Below are 19,341 nucleotides of genomic sequence, written 5' to 3'. Positions count from 1 at the left end.
AATCAGACATAACAAAGTTAATATTTGCAAAACATGATTGGGTTCACCAAAGACTGTTGATGCTGCTATTACTTATTCCTCCTTTTATCAAAGCCATCAAAGCTAGTTAATTCAGAGTTCACTACTAGGACACTTTTCTATCCACACTTGGTTTGTTTACATGCCTCTGCAGGTCTATTGTAAGTCTGGACCATGATATTTTTCATCAACGTGAGTATCACTGTGAGTGCTAGAACAACTAGTTTTTATATCCATTTTATTTTCAGTTTGTCTATTCAGGTTATTAAATTTATATTTAATTATCTGCCTTAAAGTTCTCAGAGCAATTTACAATTTTTTTTTAGAATTATAATTAAAGCATTATTCCAGTATGTTTTGCTAGAAAATACTATTTCTGTCTTTCTACTTCTAAATTTTAGTTTAATTTAATGTTATTGGCTGATACATTTATAATTTTCATGTAAAATTTACTAGGAATTTCTAAATGAAAACAGTTGCAACACCAGTTTTCGCCCAGTATAGGCAGATTTAAAAATGTTGCATATAGACATTTCCTTTAGTTTTATGTCTAGATATTGTGTCAAATACTATATCTAAAATAATTGTCTGAGTAAATATTTTATAGTTTTATATATATATAGTATTCTGTTTCTGTTTTAACAATGTAATGTAATTTTAATATACAGTTTAATTCAATTTAATACATAATTAACATTGCAAGTTTAACTTTGAACAATTTAGTTTTAAGGTGATTAAACCTAAGATGTCAAACACCACTTTTTAGGCCATTATAACTGAACAGAACAAGAACCAACAGAACCAAGGCTTTATGTAACATCTGGCAAACTGTAATGATAATACAGACTTTGGATGCATTAATAATGGTCTGGAAAAGCATAACATCAAGAAAAATAATCATAATAAAGAATGCACCCTTCACCTTCTACACCTTTTCATTATGTGAATAAAGGGGCCATGGTGCTCAAGATGGAGAGAGAAAGAGTGCAAGCAGGTGAAAAAGCATCAAGAAAAAAAATGACAAATTAATAACTGATAAATTACTGCCTCAGCTCTTCTTACTGCATTTAGTGTCAGTCTGACTTTCTACCTGACAGACATTTTTTAACAGCAAAAAACAGTCAGGAAACATCTTTGTCATGTTTTGATGAACCAGTACAGCAATCTGTAATTTACAGCAACATCACATCTCCATAAGTGTTACAGGTCACAATACACACAATGACATTTTTAACAACAATAACGAGTTTTTGGAAACATCAAATCACTAAATGCTCAAATTCAACATTATGTTGAATGAATCGGCTGAGTAAATGATTCAATGACATTGTCCTCTACTGCCCTAGTAAAGAAACTGCAGAACCTTCCCACTACTAATGCATTAATCATAAGATTAATTTTAGTTTTCTATGATAGATAATTTTGGACTACATTCGGCAGCCACTGTGTTTTTAAAATATGCAATTTAAAATACAGTCATGCCCATTTAAATGCTTGCACTGGTTTTCAGTGGATGATTGGGTCCCAGGATGCACCAGGCCATTCAGCGTATGGACCAGCCTGGACATGGCAGATTTATCACTGGCCCATCCGAGCCACCAGCAATGGGCCCACTTAAACAGTGTCGATCAACAACTGCCATGCCACCCTTTAGACGATTGCAGTCCCATGTGCTCCCCTCCATGCCAAGCCACATCGACAACCAAAGCAGACAACTGAGAGCTAAAGGCTTTAGTATTTCATCAAAGGCAAAAAGCTTATCTCCCACCACAGAGATTTATGCTGCATCATTTCCAAACATCTGCCACTGACCGACTAATGCTGAGAAAACTGATTTCTGATGAGCTAAAATAGCGACACAGAAATTCAATGTAAAGAGTTAAATCGAACTACTTTCTGTGTGAATGAAAGTGGCACTATTTACTTAGAGATTAATGTCTGACTGGATGAAGCACCAATCCCTTGCTGAAGTATTTTTACATTTTGCCCTTTCAAATCATTCACATTAATCAAAGAAACTCAGCTTTTCACGGCAACTTCTTTTGGTGGGATAACGTTTTATTTTTACATGCTTCTCAGTCTGAACAACAGCAAAATTTGCTCTCCCTGAAAATCGCTTCCAGAAATCTGTGAGGAGATGGAAAGATAGACAGCGGGTGAGTCAGAGATACAGACAATGACTCAATGAGCAGCAGAGAGCTGATCATTTATTTATAAATGGCTTACAACTGTGACTGCAGTGGATTGTTGGTATAAGAGGCCTTGCGGATGTACGAAAGAGACTTGTCTGAGTGGCACATTGGGGAGAATGAGGTAAGTTGTGCAAATTTTGTCTTCTGGGCAATCAAAGGAAAACTAATAGGCCTAATTATATTTCAGGATGTCTGTTAGCAACTGAAAGAGAAGAAAATGACTCAAGTTGGGGAAAAAAATACAACTTGTCCCTTGTTAGGTAAGCTGTGTCATATAAAGAGGTAACAAATAATTAGGGAATATGCTATGTACATTTAAAAAAAAAAAGTGGAGAATTTATAGTTTACCTAATTTTATTTATATTTTATCAAATCTATTTGTATTTCGATTATATATATATTTTGGTGAGATATATATGAAAAATATATGTATAATAAAATTATATATATATATATATATATATATATATATATATATATATATATATATATATATATATATATATATATATATATATATATATAAATTCTGCTGGCTTATATTTTCATATTGAACATAAAAAAAAAAAAAACACATGGTACACATCTGTATAAAATATAGTTTTGTTGAAAGATTTTAAGTGACATTTTTAATCAGAATAACCAAACTTATTTATTTATTGTAGTTGTAGCTATAGTCTTGTAAGGATAACATAATCTGGTTGAAGTATTTTATAACAGCCAAATAAACACAGAACTGTAGTTGACATAGGGAAGGCTGACAGCTAGTCGGCTATCAAAGTATGTTTGCAAATTGGTAACATACTAGGCTTGATTGAACAAAGAGAATACAAAGAAAACCCTGAAAATATGAAGTCTTTCATCTTGGGAAGGCAGACTAAACAAAGTCAAAGAATGACATTGTTTTGAAAGAGGCAGCTTCAGTCATCTTTGCTTTGTCCAAACATGGTTTCTGTCAATTAGCCTGTGGTTATGTCCTGCCAATATGCAAAATAATGCACAGAGGATTAACCAGTCATGCTTTAAATGAGGGGCAGAGCACTAATTAATAAACGCTAAGCGGCCTTAGATCTTGAAATATAATCAATATTTCTGAGGACAGCAAATCTGCCAAACATTCTAGTTTCTGCACGACCTTGAAAGTGAAGGCCAATATTTTATAAACACAGAAAGAAGAGGAAAAAAAATGAAGATGTGTCATAACTCAAATTCATTTTGTTTGATCTGAGCCAGATGCTAACACTGACAAGCTCTCATCTTCGTAAAGCATGAACAAAATGTACCTATGGTATAGAATATTGGCACTCTAAAGTCTTCCTGTGAAGTTTGTATTTACAAGTTGGGAAGTCGTAATTATAACATCAGGTGCTAAGAAACAGGTAAATGTAATGTGTGTAATATGAGGTTTCACCCAGTGTTAGCAGGTTTGCTAATTGTTAGCAATGCCAGCTGATGCTTTTAGCTCTTGTGGCCCTACTATAAACTATACCTTGATGTTTTGCTGCCTAGACTTTACATTGAGGGCATGTATAGTGCATAACAGTCGTGTTCTGGAAGTAATAATCCAATTCATTTTGGAGGAATGTATAACTTATAACTTATAAACCATTAAAGACAGACCTACTGTGAGCTACAAGGATTTTAATTGATGGTACAGTATATGCTTTTGTCAAAGCTATCAGTGTTCATTTTTTGGACTTTGAATAATTGTGTGGAATTCCTGGTGAAAAACTACATTACCCATAATTGTGTAAAGAAATCTCCACCAATCAGTGAACTGCATCAAAAAAAGTCTTAACACCCACCCACTCTCATGAAGCAGGATGTCAAACTAGTTTTTTGTCTTATTTTAAAATACATTTTTTGCTACAAATAAAAGTTTATAACAGGACTTTTATAGCATATTTCAAGCCTTTTGAAGATATTTGGTAGCTTCACGTGAGAAACAGACCAAAATTTATGTCAAAACCTTTTGTTGTCCACATACTGGTTCATCAAAACCAGTGTGACACACATGGACTGAAATTACTGTAGCTTTTTGAAAGAAACGTTTATTGGGATCATGGGCGTAGGTTTGGTCTCAGCTTTGGTGGGGTTATGTCCCCTTTCTTCTTCTTGGGTGGCATCTACAAAGTACAAAAAGGGGCAAAAAAACCCCCGGAATATTAAAATGTTTTTACTCTGGCCTTTGTATGTGGCAGAGAGACAGCCCTTGTAACTTACCGTCGGCTTCGTCAACATGCGTGCGCACACAAACCACCCGCTCGCTGCTAGTGCAAGCACAAAAGTAGTCCCGGCCCGCGCCTGTACCCTGTCAGATACCCCGCCGCCAATCAATTATGGCGTTTCTTGTACTGTCATCGTCCTGGCCGTTAGAATCGATCCAAATAGCAGTGCAAAGATACAAATAGCAGTTCAAAGAAGCTTGCTAAATATTGGTGGGGACAAATTTGTCATCTCAAAATATTGATAGGGACTAGTACCTAGCGTCCCCCCCTAAACCTACACCCATGATTGGGATCTCAGTGACAAGACTCGCATCCATCCTCTCCAGGGGAGCAGGAACATAATGGGCTGGAAATTAGGCAATGGGGCACCGTGGGACTCTGTTTGACCATGCGGCTTGATGTTCGGCTGGTGTTTTATTGCCGCCACTTCAATGAGTTTTGACAAAATTACCTAAATACATCCGTTTTGTTGGCTGAGAGAGTTTCATATCTTTTACACAGCAGTGGGGCTGGGCAAAGTAAGTAATTTGATACTTTTATTGCATATTTGTTCGGCATATCGCAGAGTAGAGTGTACAACAAATTAGAAATGAGTGTCTGAGGGTGAATAAACCAAATGGTTACACATAATTCAGTTTAATAGCTCCTCAGGGGAAGATCTTTTTCACATTAGACAAACTACAGCCACAATAGTACATATCAAAGGCAATTAAAGTAAAATCTTTAGATTTGTTTTGTCAAATTACAGGAAAAGCCACTGTGATAAGTACATTAACAAGGGATTTGTATTAACAACACATTCTTTATATATATTTTTCTTTATTTGTACATAATGAACATACATTTTTAATGCAAAAAAACATTAAATTGTGCACTAACAGGGGCTGAATCAAAAAGAAAATGCCTGAATAAAAGTCATAACCACTGAATGCTCTAAAACTAAATGTCTTGCATTTTTGTCTAAAAATCTAAATCACATACCAGCCCTAGAGGAAGAAGAATTTTTTTAATATTATACTTCGGGTTCCTGAAGATAAAGTATTAAAAATGTATTTTGCATAACTTAAGGGCTTGCATGTGGTCTTTGTAAACTATTCAGACAGAGCTTAGAGATTGTGTGCACGTGTAAAAAAAAAAAACACAAAACAAATTTGGAGATTTGGAGATTGGCTGCCTCGCATAAAAATAAAATCAATGTCTAAAGATCTCCCTGATAGAACAGACTTTGTGGTTCACCCTTTATTTGATTCAAAAGACAAATATCAACCCAAGAACCAGAACTGCCTTGAACGATGCTTTGGGTGAATGCCACACATTGGGCTCATGAACACTATGTGAATGAAAGCTATTCTGTATGCACTTTTCCATTTCATTTTAAAACTGCAATGGAAATTATGAAAGCACATCTTGATAGACAAGGTTGGATGACTCTTATGTTGAACTCTGTTGGTCTGGATTAGTATTACAGCATATAATAGACTTTAAATTCTCCACTTCACGGCTAATCGTTGATCTTTCTGCCTTTTTACCACGGCACTTTGAGACCTTTACAGCGTTTCACCACAGCTTTCCTTGACGAATTGCATATCGAATGCAATCCCAAACAGGCATCGTGTGAATATATATTACAGCTTCATAGGTGCAATGTCTTAAATTTAGGTTCATATTTGAAGGATTGGTTCACCTTATTGCAATTTCATAGAAAAAAGCAACTCAAAATCACACTGGTTTGAAATGGTGGATAAATCCGGATTGTCATTTTTGGGTGAATTAATCATTTTACTTGAATTTATTCAAGGTCTACACTGGTTTTCATTGGCTCAAGGGTGTCTTGCACAGGAAAATCGAATTAAAAACAGTTAAGAATAAATAAGCGTAGAGAGAGAAATAATTGTAATGAGAAAGTGGCAACAGAAATCCGAACTAAATGCCATGTCATCTCAGTTAGCTTCCCGTCCTACGCAAAAAACAACAACATTGCTCCGATGAAAAGGTGAGATCCTTTGAAAGTGATGCTGGGTCACGAAATGAAAAAGCATCACGGGAGACCGGGAAGCCACCTGATTTGTGACCGGTTTTATCTGCCGTGGTTTTGTGCGTCTCGGCAGCTACGACGCTCATTAAAATCAGAAGAGGATGAGGGGGCATGAGAGATTGACAAGCAGAACAGATTTCTCCCTTTCATCTGCGTTAGCATTTGCCAAATTCAATTGGAGGAGGAAAATGACATAAAAAAAAAAAAAAAAGCAAAATCGCTGAACACAAACAGGGATTCAGTCGTAGGCTCCTTAATTGGGTCCTCGGGGAAACATTGCGGCTACAAAATCCAGGATTTCGGGGTGTTTATTACAAGATGTCGAGACTCCAACGGCTGACAGAATATTAAGTAAAAGGGTTTGATAAGGGTGGACGAGGAACACAACAGCTGCTTGTCAGTCAGGGTTTTGGCACGATTGTGTCAGCGGAGATGAACATTTCTAATTAGGGAGAAATAGCTCAGTCCGGTTTAGTGAGGGAAAAAAAAGAAGAAAAAGAAAGCGAGAGAGAGAGAGAAAAGGCTTTACTGCCCTCTGGTGTTCACTTGAAACATTAAAGGCAGCTGACCAGTAGTGATGGAGGAGGCTCAGTTGCCGCCCACTCCAGCTGCTGAAGGAGTGGTTCCAGTGCTGCTCAGTGCTGATTTGGCTTTGTGCCATTTGCCTCCACGCCGGCGCCCACTTCCACCAGACTTCAACTGAAAGAGACGAAGGAGGATCTCACAGGTTGATAGCTGATATAGGACTCATTTAGGTCATTATTTTTCACATTTTGGGTTTAAAAACAGTTTGTGGTCAATTAAAATTCAAAAGATTCGAATTTTTTGATCAGTTTTTCATTTCGTTAAATAGGAATATTAACGGTGAATAACAGTTTTTGCCATTTTCTCTTAAAAAAAAGGTCTAAATTTAACTTGTTTTGCTAATTGTGTTTAAAAGCAAATACAAAAAAACTGTCATTCAAGTAAATAAAAAATGGAAAAATCTCAACACTATTTAAAAACAAACGAACCCCAGGATCTGATCTGCAGTGACCATTAATGGAAAAATCTATTAACCGTCAAGTGTAAACGAAAGCGTTGTGAGCTTTTCAGAGGTGATTTGTCTCATTCAAATACCGTTCATGAAATAAATCAGCCTAATTCATTACATTATGACTAATGTCTGTAGTCTTGAAAGTAATGCTGTTAATACCCGAACCTGCTTAAACAGTTTTACCTTCACTTCACACCGGTTTCTTGTCCTTTAAACTTTTTTTTTTCCTCTGTATTCTCTTTGTTTCGATCTTTACAAAGTATTTCCTCACCCCCTGCTGTCTACAGCACTGAGCCACGGACAGAAGAGAAGAGAAAAGGATGGTTTGGTGTATTGGGGATGAAAAGGGAAGATTTCAAGGGCTGTAAGTGTCCGTGAAAGTTTCATATTACATGCATACCCCGAAGGAAATGTTAAAAGAACGAAAATGTGATGCGGAACAAAGAGCATATAAGGAACATTATGGAAAAAGATTGACCGAGCATAATACAACTATTTTAGTAATCTACATTAACATATAAATATAAAAGAGTAATAATTATTGTTTCTCTCACCGGTTGTCCCATTTGAGGGCTTCCTCCCATCTGTGTGGTTTCCTCGCTGGCTGATGAAGAGCCTTCCACCTGTGACGAGGGTTTCTTGGTAGACTGCATCTTGGCCTGAGGCTTGCTTTGAAGCAGCTGTCGTACAAGCCAAGACAACAGACAGGAGTTTCAGAAGGAAATGCGTCTCCAGTTTTTATGACTCATGCTGGAAGGTCTCTTTATAGACTTTACTGGTTGACATTATGAAATATGCATGATTGACATATCTAAAAGTTAAACTGATTCACACAGATACACCATATTATAGTTGGATGAATCTCAAGACCCCAGATAGATAGATAGCTAGATAGACCTCTGACCTTAGTGATGGTACCCACGGCCTTGGTCCTGCCCTCTCTGAAGACCAGTCTCTGGTCCGTGTGAAAGTACTCGGGGGTCTTGATGAAACGGAAGTGTACGGTGGCTTTGTCCCCCGTCCGTAAACATTCTTTGTTCATACTGAGGATGGTGGCCGTCTGTCTGATACTGCCACAGTGAACTATGACAGAGAGAACCTCATGACAAAGTAGCTACAATATCTATTTAGTTACAATTTCTGTTTAGATATTAATATCGGTATACCATTTCTTTAGTACATCAAAAGCATTGATATTCGAAGCAAATACTTTCATTGTTTTCCCAAAATCAAATAGTGAATTAATTTCTTTATGTATATTACATTTCATAAAAGGTAAAACAATGTAGACATATACTTTAATATTGGTTATAAATAGTTGCAATATACAAATTGTAATATAGTAAACTGAAACAAAATTAAATGCCAAAATGTATGTATCCTCTGGAATGGCAAATTATACACATATAATACAGTTTTTTTCAATACGAACATTCAATTATAATTTTTGATAACCAATTTCATAATTTATTTTAATTTATTTATTAAACAAAAATTATCTTTTCATCTTAAAAAAAAAATGTTTAAAGAGCCAGTAAGATGGAAATTCTAAGCTACCTATCACTGTTTATAAGTCCTGTACATTAGGTTTAAATCCATCCAAAGTTAAAAAACCATTTAGAAACCATTTTATTAAATATTTACAACTGTATAATAATGTTCAGTATTTAATATTATGAGTAACAAAAATTCAGTCAAATATTTAACATTTGTCTCTTCTGCTCACCCATAGCCTGGTATCTTGGGGATATCGTCGTCGGATGGTGTAGTACGAGAATCTCTGCCTCAAACTCCCAGCATGCCTGTGGGTTGAGGCGTGGCGACACCATCACCATTCCCTTCCTGATCGATGAGCGCTTGATCTTCTTCAGGGCGAACGAGGCCGTCTGCCCACCGCGCACTTCTTTAACAGGCATGCGCTTGCGGTGAATGGATTTGACGATGATAGGGATGAAAACGCCTAGAGGATCTGGACCGAGGAGCAGCGTGTCGTTCAGCCGTATCAATCCACGTAAAGTAGTCCCTGATACTACAGTACCTACACCCTGAAGAACAGACGAGAAGTTCAAACGATTGAGAAAGAGGTAGACAGAAGCACAAAAGACAGTGTGTGTCATACCGGCACTGAATATGTGTCATCAATCTGAAACTCTGGCGGCTCGTCGTCTTTAAATATCGTTCTGGGAGACAGCAGGTTCAGGAACATTTTCAACAAGTCCATGTTTTCACCCGTCACATTGGAAATCTGGAAAATCGGACACATCCTACACACACAAATAATGCTTTGGTTGAATATGCTCTCATTATTTCAGATGATATTAATACCTTGTTTGAAGTTGGCGCTTTATAAAGATTCGTTGCGCAAAAAAGCATCTTGATTTCCAAAGTTTTTTACTCTAAATATAGCAGTGACTAAAAACTCAACTTTTAAATTTTTTAAGTGATTGATAAGATGTTTTATGGCATTCTATGTCAAAAAAGTCACTCTAAGTGTAAGTTTATGTTTTTTTCTGCCTTTTTATTGTCCTACAGGCAAGAATTAAGCAAAATTACCTTTCTGAGCTGAAGTTAGAGGCCGTAACAATGACGTCATCCTTGTTTTGCACCAAAACTGGAATTTTTCTGCATCCTGGAGACTTAAGTAACCTCTGTAATAACTTAAGCGTCTCTACAACACAAAACCACATGAAAATATGTCTATAAAAACAAACACTGGAGGGCTGAATGGCTGGGTTGATAATTCACATTAACTTTCAACAGCATTGGTGGGATATCATTGATTAAAACAGGATATTATTTTTACTTTAATTGCGTTATATTGTATTTTGTAACTTCAGAACTCCAATAACCGTTTGCACAACATGTACAATATTGCCAGAAAGTATCCTTGCGTAAACACTACAACCACCAAAAAATCTATTAGCTAAAATACAACCTATATATATATATATATATATATATATATATATATATATATATATATATATATATATATATATATATACATATATATATATATATATATTTATTTTTTTTTTCATGCAAACATTTGGATGTCCTTGGAATCTTACAAAATTTGTATAGATTATACATTATTTCTGTAAATTATTACTAATGAGCATTATGCCACAAATGCTGTTGATTAAACTTCTGTTGTAAAATGAGAGATTCGCATTACCTTGTAAGATGTTAGCTGGACACATGTCTATCTTAGTTACAACTACAAAAACAGGAACGTTGAGGGCCAGAGCGAGACCGAGGTGCTCTTTAGTCATGCCAACGATTCCCGCGTTACTTCCCACCTTCGCGACACAGAAAAAGACAGAATTCATAAAAGGTTGAACCGCTGAGTACGTACACCTGTGGCACACCTACCCCCTCTCACCATTAGCATGCAGAAATCCGGTAGGTGGCCAGTCATGCCAAACACGGTGGTCTTCAGGTACTTCTCGTGGCCCGCCAAGTCGATGAAAGTGATGACCTTTGATGACCTCTCGCAGATTTTGGTCCAGTCCAGGCTGCCCCCATGGCTGTCTGGTTTGTTGACCACATGCCCTTCCTGGTCAAAACCCAGGATGTCATTGCCAACACTGCTGGTCCGGCCGCTCTCCATCTCATGTTTGTGGCGGAACAGCTTCTGGCGGGCGAAGCCGCGACCGTTGTCGAGTTCGCCGTGAGTTAGGACACCCAAGAGTGTGCTTTTACCAGCATCTACGTTACCTACAACCGCAACTCTGAGGAGAGAAATGATTTTCAACAAAAAATAAAACATTTCTGTATATAATTTCTTCGCAAAACCTCATTCTGACCTGACTTCTAGGAAGTCAGCCTCTCCGACACGGCGCCGGATGAGATAATCGCGGACACATCCTGCTGCCTCTGTCCTCTCTCGCAGCAGAATCAGGTCGGAGTCAACCTGTTCACAGAGTGATTGCACTGTAGCGACAGATGCTTCCATATCCTGCTCATCCAGACCATAATCACCGCCGTCTAAGAAACAAGAGACACCAAGAAATAATCAGCACTTCTGGTGCAACATGTTTGTCTATTCCATAAAAATGTTCAAACTTGGCGAAAGCTTTGTGACACATCACGTCTCACCTGTTCCCATCCCAACTACATAGATGGTTTCTCCGCATCCTTCCTCTATTCGTTCTCGCAGCTGCTTTTGTAAACAGTCATACTGCTCTCCTGTAGGGCTGACCAGTGCAAACTGACAAGAATGAACAAAAATAACCAAAGTATTATTAAAGGATTTTTTTTGTATAAAAACAAGATGTTTGTTGAGCATGTTTTTTCATATTTTAAAATGGCAAAATTTGGTATGCATTCCATATACTTAATACAGCGCTCTCTCCACCCTCAATACCATGACTGAGGTGCCCTTGAGCAAGGCATCGAACCCCCAACTACTCCCCGTGTGCCGCAGTATAAATGGCTGCCCACTGCTCCGGGTGTGTGTTCACAGTGTGTTTGTGTGTGTGTCTTCACTGCTGTGTGTGTTCAATTTGGATGGGTTAAATGCAGAGCACGAATTCTGAGTATGGGTCACCATACTTTGCTGTATGTCACTTTCACTTAATATCTCTATTCAGCCTTAAATCTTACCCTGGAGGACCAAGGTTTAGCTCTAACCCTGATCAAACACTACTGTACCTGTGATTTTCTAATGATCCTGAAGACACTGATCAGCAAGATCAGCAAAACTGTGCAGAAAAGTGGAACTTATGGGCCAGATTTGAGGATCCCTGCTACACGGGGACCCCAAAACATATTTGGACATTTAAGCAAAACTTTTGAGTGTATACATGCCATTAAATTGGATTACAAAATATGAAATTGTATATATATAGTACAGTTCAGACCAAAAGGTTTGGAAACATTACTATTTTGAATGTTTTTGAAAGAAGTTTCTTCTGCTCATCAAGCCTGCATTTATTTGATCAAAAATACAGAAAAAACTGTCATATTGTGAAATATTATAACAACTTAAAATAATTGTTTTTACATATATTAGACTTTAAATTATAATTTATGCAATTTATGCAATGCTGAATTTTTAGGATCATTATCACATGATCCTTTAGAAATTATTCTAATATGATGATTCATTATCAAAGTTGGAAACAGCTCTGCTTTTTTCAGAACATGTGATAGGATACTTTGATATATATATATATATATATATATATATATATATATATATATATATATATATATATATATATATACATACATACATACATACATACATACATACAAACATATATATATGGAATGCCTTATATAAAAAATAGTTTGTTAGGTTTTAATTATCCAAATGAAAATGATTTAAATAAAATAAATCAATTCCACTGCTTTAGACAGCAAGCTATAGCCTAACTTTTTTGAGCCATTTTTGCAATTTTACCGATTTTCAAACAGTCTACCTGTTTTGTTTTGTTTTTTGGTTGGTTTAACATTTTATGATTATAAGTCTAATCAAATATAATTTTAATATTTATATGTTCATTTTTAAACGTGACTTAAGCACCCAAATACTTTTTAGGCACATACAAATCTATATTTGTAGCAAAAAAAAAACAAAAAAAACTTTTTGCACTTTTTACTGCAGTTTTGCATGCATGCAACAACCTAAAATTCACCCCATCCCAATGTTAATCATGTTCAGGTTCGATCGCGCACATGCACGTAGTCTGGGGTCAGTACAGTGGGTGCAGTGCCAGCTGGCGTTCACATGCACAGCCAACGTGTCACTCATGCAGCACTCCTGCTTTGAATTCAAAGTTGAAAATGTGTTTAAACACCAAGCATTTATGAAATAAACTCTTGTATTGATTCGTGCACACAGGGAAGCGTTCAACCGAATGCTTAGGCCTGAGAGCCACCTTGCTGGTGAGGTCTAAATGATCCTCGGCTTCCCCGTTCTGATTGTCGCCGGCGTCGCTGCACTCAGCGCCGGGTAAATCCTCCGCGCAGCTCGGGCCAGGTGCGAACATACAAGCCGGCACCACCGACTCCACCGCCGGGCTTAAGCTGGTCTCCGTCGCCGCCATGTGTTCCTCCTGCCTGAGTCTGGAAAAGAGACTGATGGAGTGAAGTTTTGTTTTTCGCCTCTAAGACTAGGGTAAGTTTAGTTTAACCTCAAAACTTCGTCATACTAACCTGTCTCGTGTAGTTTACATGCACTTTTTGTATGAGGAATATGGGGCCTCTGGGCGACACGCCTACTCATGAATAATGAATTCATTGTTTATAGGCACGTCTGAAAAAGCCCTTCTAAAGTTTTATATTACTTTATTTAAAAATATATAATTATTATTGTTATAATTTTTTACAATGTAAATGTTATATGTATGATGGCGATTTTAACTGTGATATGCTATCAATAGACACATCATTTAACAAGACAAGAGTTTGGGGAGAGAAGCATGTGTTATAAATAGAAAATTTATTGTTTGCTTAATCTTGCATTAAAACATTGAAAATTGTTGAAAAAGGCCTCTATGAGGTCCTGGAGAGGATGAACACTAAGTGGAAGTGTTGTGCCGTGCATTGGAAATATAATATAATATAATATAATATAATATAATATAATATAATATAATATAATATAATATAATATAATATAATATTAATTATACTATTATTTTATCAACATGTGTGTATGGTGTATATAAATTAAGTCTTAAACTAACCTTAAAATAAGGTATTTATATAATAAATAAGATAAAGTTGTCTGCATTATACTTTATATTATGTTTGGCTTTTTATATTGTATATTAATTCATGAACTTTATCAGCTTTATAATCTATGATATATATATATATATATATATATATATATATATATATATATATATATATATATATATATATATATACACAAAATGTATATACAATATATGAGGTGTTTATGTAAAATGCAAGGTAAAGTTACTGCTTTAAATGTATCATGGTACTACAATAAAATAATATAATATGTCATCATTGGAAGTATCTCGGTACATTCAATTTTATATTTAATTTAATTGCATTATTTATAAACAAACAAACAAATAAATAAAATATTTTATTGCATTCTATTATATTTAGCTTTTTTATATTGTTAATCAGTTCATAAAGGTTTTCTGTCTTGATGTCACTTTATTCTTCACACATATTGTTTGCAAAGTCTTTTCTTGCACTTTTCGCATATGGTGAGTTGCCGAACTCATTAAAGTAACTTAATTATAAAAAATAAAAATACCAGGAAAAGATCAGAACGAACCCATGACATTTCTGTTTGCTTTAACAAGGTGAAGATATTATTAATTACTGTGCATATGTTTCCTTGGCAACTGATCCAGCTTTGTTTCAGTGCCAGTTTTTGTATTGCAGTGCACCGTGTTCATTTATGATGTGAATCACACCACTGTTGGCCTTTGCTTTTCTGTGCTGTTTCAGATGCCTAGAAGTGACTGAAACCTCCTCCCGGCAAACTCTTTGGTTCAGGCGGCGAAATGGAGTGTAAAATGGTTTCATGAGTCTTTTTTTAAGTCTGTGTGCTGTACAGGATTGGTCATTTGTGTCCACAGGCAACAATCAAGTGCAGGACAGTGAAATCTGAACAATTGCAACCAAATTGAGAGCCAAAATAGAAACAAACAAAAAAAAATGTATGTTCGGAATGCATAATATAATGATTTCATGCAAGTTTGAACACAGAAATAATATATGCTATTCCAAACATAATCCAGTCTTTTGGCAGTCTGATCAGACGGTAAATTAATAATATATTAAATTAAAATATAATTAATACACACTGAAGACATGGTTAAACACCTGGATGTCAATGAAAGTGACAGTGAAAGTATACCCATACTCAGAATTTGTGCTCTGCAATTTAACCCATCTGAAGTGCACACACACACTGTGAACACACACCCGGAGCAGTGTCGGTCAATAAGTGTCGGTGTGTGTGATTTCCTGCAGAGAGCAGCATTTCACTGCAAATGAAAATGATAAAAAAAGAGAAAGAAAAAAAGTAAAGACTGGAAATATTTCCACTTTAGCATTACGTCATTCAATTTTGGGCATCAGGATGGTTTATTATTATTATTATCATTATTATTAATCAATTACTTTAATAAACGGAACAATTTCAACCAATTACAAATTATACTTATCATTTTTTTATATAGCAAACTATTATTATTAATACATTGCATAATAATGGTAATCATATAAGATATAAATACATATACAATATTGTTATACTTGTCTTTTTTGTTTGATAAATAATAACAATAATAATTATAACAATAATTGTTTGATACAATTTGTATATGTTATGTATTATTTTTTTATTAATTTATTATATTTAAAAATAATAATATACAAGATTATTGGGAAATAAATAATAGTTGAAAAAAGGTAATTGAAAATGCGTAAATAAATAATAATAAATTATTAAATTGTGTTTGTTGTTATTATTATTATTATTATTATTATAAAGACTATTTCATAGATATGGATTTTTATTAACATATAAATCATATAAACAAATAATAACATCAATAGATAAATAGTACACAATATAAATGCAAATAGATTGTGGCATTTGTGAAATAATAATACTATTTTTTAATAGTCCTATTTTTATGTATTATTTGTATTAGTTTATTATTTATGTGAGTTTTTATTTATTATTAGTAGTAGTAGTAGTACAGATTATTGGAAAATGACATAAATAATAGTTTAGTCATCTGTAATTTAGTACAAATAAGTTGGACCAGATCTTTCCGTTCGCTAGCTAACCTCTGGCCTGTTTTAATTATTAACCACATCATGGCCAAATTTTACCCCCATGGCAGTAGTCGAAGATGACTTCATGACCTCAGTATCTGTCCATCCGTGTGAGTAAGACAGCAGGAGAGAGAGAAAGAGAGAGAGAGAGAGATGGGCAGACAAACATAGGGCTGAATGGATAGACGGAGCTGGACTCTCGCAGAAGCACAGGCCTCTTTTGTGCAGCTTGATTGAAATTCTGTGGCTTGTAGAGTCACAGGCCATTCTAGAGCTGTGGCCAATTAGGGAGTTGGGAAACCAGGAGTCTGAGTCTGGTTGAGCTACGAAAAAAAGTGTAAGAAAGCCATGAGAGAGCACTCAAACACAGCTGAGTGACATATCCTAAAGTGTCCTCTGGTTTTTAATGGGTCCGCGCCAGCCAGAATAAACGATTTCAACTGACTGCGAGCATCAAAAACAGAAAATGTAAAGAAAGTGTTTCACCTGACCCCAAAAAAAAGTTATAATAAAATGTTTTTGCATTCTGTTTTTGAGCTTAATTTAATAGCCTCTTCATTTTGGTGCAGGCAATTTGATTGATGTTCTGTAGATGGCAGTAAAACACTCTTGCAGTGGGATGGATGTGTTTTATACACGCACTGCTGTCGATCACTCACTCCCGGATTTGTGTTTATGGGTTTTTATTTACGATAACTGGGTAATAAAGACATTCTGTTCTTCTCTCTTATATTGAGATGCAGAGATTGCAAATGATGCGGTTGCACACGCATCCGTATGGCTTGCTTTTGCGGTGATCTGTGATTTAAAATCAAGGGCTGCATTATTGTTACACACTGAATATGTCTGGAAATGAGTTTGTACACAGGAAATATATGGCTTTGTCAGCTGCCTTGGCAGTTAAGGACACACTTATAGAGAAAGTTTTTTGTAGCACCGCAGTATATCTTCCTAAAGAAAAAAAAAAGAAAAAGAATTTATAATAAAATAAATAATAATAATAAGAAAATGTTATTGTTTGTTATTTTTTTTATTTTCTATTTAAGATGATGATAACAACAATAATAATAATAATAATAATAATAATAATAATGAATCAATAGTAGTTCTAATTACAATTTCTATATTTTGTATTATATATATATATATATATATATATATATAAAAATATATATATATATATATATGAATTATAACAATATTATATAATCTAATATATTACCATGAATCATATTTTTTAGCTAATGATATTTTTACTATTTTCTATTTTAAGATGGTGGTGTTGATACATTTTTTTTTATCAAAATTATTAATTATTAAAAAATAATTATTTCCGTTATGACTTATAGTTGTAATTCTTAATATATTTTCTTTGCATTTGTGTAATGACACACACGCAATTGATTTGCTCTTGAAGGTCGTCTATATATAACCAGGAGTTGGAGGGGAGGGGCTTAAAAATATTGTGCTTGATGATGTCAGCAAAACATAAAAGTCGTTTTAGAGACAATTATTGCATTTCTTTTTCTTTTTTTTGTCATAAAGAGGAAGACATTTCAAAATAAAAGTTAAAGTATGGTCAGTTTAAATTCAATGTTGATTTGGAGTAAATAATTAAATATAATAATTATTTTTAATGTTGAAAATTGCGTACATTACCTGTAAACTAAATCATTTATAGCCCAATTTCGCAAGAACACTATCTGACATAAGCTTGTTGCTGTTAAAAAAAAAATTATTATTAAAAGCCAATATTTTTGAATGCAAATATTTGGTAGCTCCTCCTTCATCTTGGCAAAAACAGATGCATTTGTAAGTGTTAAAGTAGTGTTCTTGTATCTGTTTGCACAAGGTTAGCAGCTTTACCGATCTTCTTAATGAACCGAATATGTCATGCATAGACTCCTGACTCTAGGAAAATTATGAGAAAAAAAAAAAAATGGAAAAGGCCGGACACGTCGCCAAACTGACTCGAAAAACCATGGCAAAGAATTTTGCACAGTCACGACCGCTGGTTTCCCAAAAATCTCCAAACGTTGCCAAACATTTTGAAACGGAAACCCTAAGTTCAGTGCGGTTCTACATCTGGAACCTTATGAATTGCAGATGATTTCACATAAAAATAAGACGCGCGACATCTGGATGTTTCGCACGTTCCCTAGCACCAAGGACACCTGCTTAGATCTGAGGACAAACATGGGAAAAACTGCATTCAATCGCGAGTTTATTGCATCATTGCGTGTCTGTTGGCATTTGAGTGGAGCTAATAAACTCATCCACATTAAAAGGCAAGCAGACTTGGCCTCCGTTTCTCTTAATGGTGCAAGAAACCAACAATCGAAAGGCTTTAGTGCCTGTATTTTTTTGTTCCATCTCGTGAATCCCAGTAAACTGCCAGCAGATTAACTAGCTGCCAGAAACATGTTCCTGAATCAAATTGATAGAATTAGATTCCATTGAATTACATTAGCTTTCGTTTCTCTAGTCTCTACTGATCCTCACATGGAAATAAAGCATCAGGCAGCGTCTTGCCTCAATGTTTACTGTTTTCTTGGCGCGGGACTTCATGATCTAGCATCTTCTGCTTTTCTTCAATAATTGTTTTCTGCGCTTTGAGTTTGAGATCGATAGATACACCCGATCCTATGGGCCCCAGAGGCCCTCACAGACAGAGACAGACGAGGTGAGCTGCTTTTTTAGACGCCTGGAAGTTTGGTTTGGATTTGATGGTGTTTTACCAGTCATAGGAGAACAAGCTGTAGATTTAAGTAATGAGTGATTTATACAATGATTTCAGAACTATCTATCTATCTATCTATCTATCTATCTATCTATCTATCTATCTATCTATCTATCTATCTATCTATCTATCTATCTATCTATCTATCTATCTATCTATCTATATTCTTGTATTACTATCTTTCTATCACTCACGTGAGAGTTCACCACATGCATAATCTCATTTCTCATTATTCAGTGCTCTCTCTCTCTCTCTCTCTCTCTCCCATCCTACCTCGTTATCCTCAAGCTGAGGCGCACGTAGTC

At 35.3% G+C, this 19,341-nt stretch overlaps 1 protein-coding gene across 2 annotated transcripts; it reads right to left on the bottom strand.

Annotated features, from left to right (window-relative positions):
- Window positions 1-4,961: 4,961 nt before the first annotated feature.
- LOC113064819 (GTP-binding protein 1) lies at window positions 4,962-13,730 on the bottom strand. Of its 2 annotated transcripts, XM_026235764.1 has the most exons (12): window positions 13,675-13,730; window positions 13,398-13,584; window positions 11,611-11,722; window positions 11,319-11,499; window positions 10,895-11,243; window positions 10,688-10,811; window positions 10,063-10,177; window positions 9,629-9,773; window positions 9,236-9,554; window positions 8,414-8,592; window positions 8,064-8,189; window positions 4,962-7,172 (listed from the first exon to the last, which is right to left on the bottom strand). In XM_026235764.1, exons 2-12 carry the CDS (start codon window positions 13,563-13,565, stop codon window positions 7,062-7,064), a joined length of 1,929 nt encoding a protein of 642 aa, XP_026091549.1. In that variant the 5' UTR covers window positions 13,566-13,584; window positions 13,675-13,730; the 3' UTR covers window positions 4,962-7,061. The 2 variants fall into 2 exon arrangements, with proteins under 2 accessions (XP_026091549.1, XP_026091550.1); XM_026235765.1 differs by lacking the exon at window positions 13,675-13,730 and having other exon boundaries at window positions 13,398-13,652.
- Window positions 13,731-19,341: the final 5,611 nt, after the last annotated feature.

Source organism: Carassius auratus, chromosome 47, assembly GCF_003368295.1.
Source record: "Carassius auratus strain Wakin chromosome 47, ASM336829v1, whole genome shotgun sequence".
Taxonomy (NCBI): domain Eukaryota; kingdom Metazoa; phylum Chordata; class Actinopteri; order Cypriniformes; family Cyprinidae; genus Carassius; species Carassius auratus.
The sequence above is the reverse complement of the archived record's forward strand: the minus strand, read 5'-3'. Positions and strand labels throughout refer to the sequence as shown.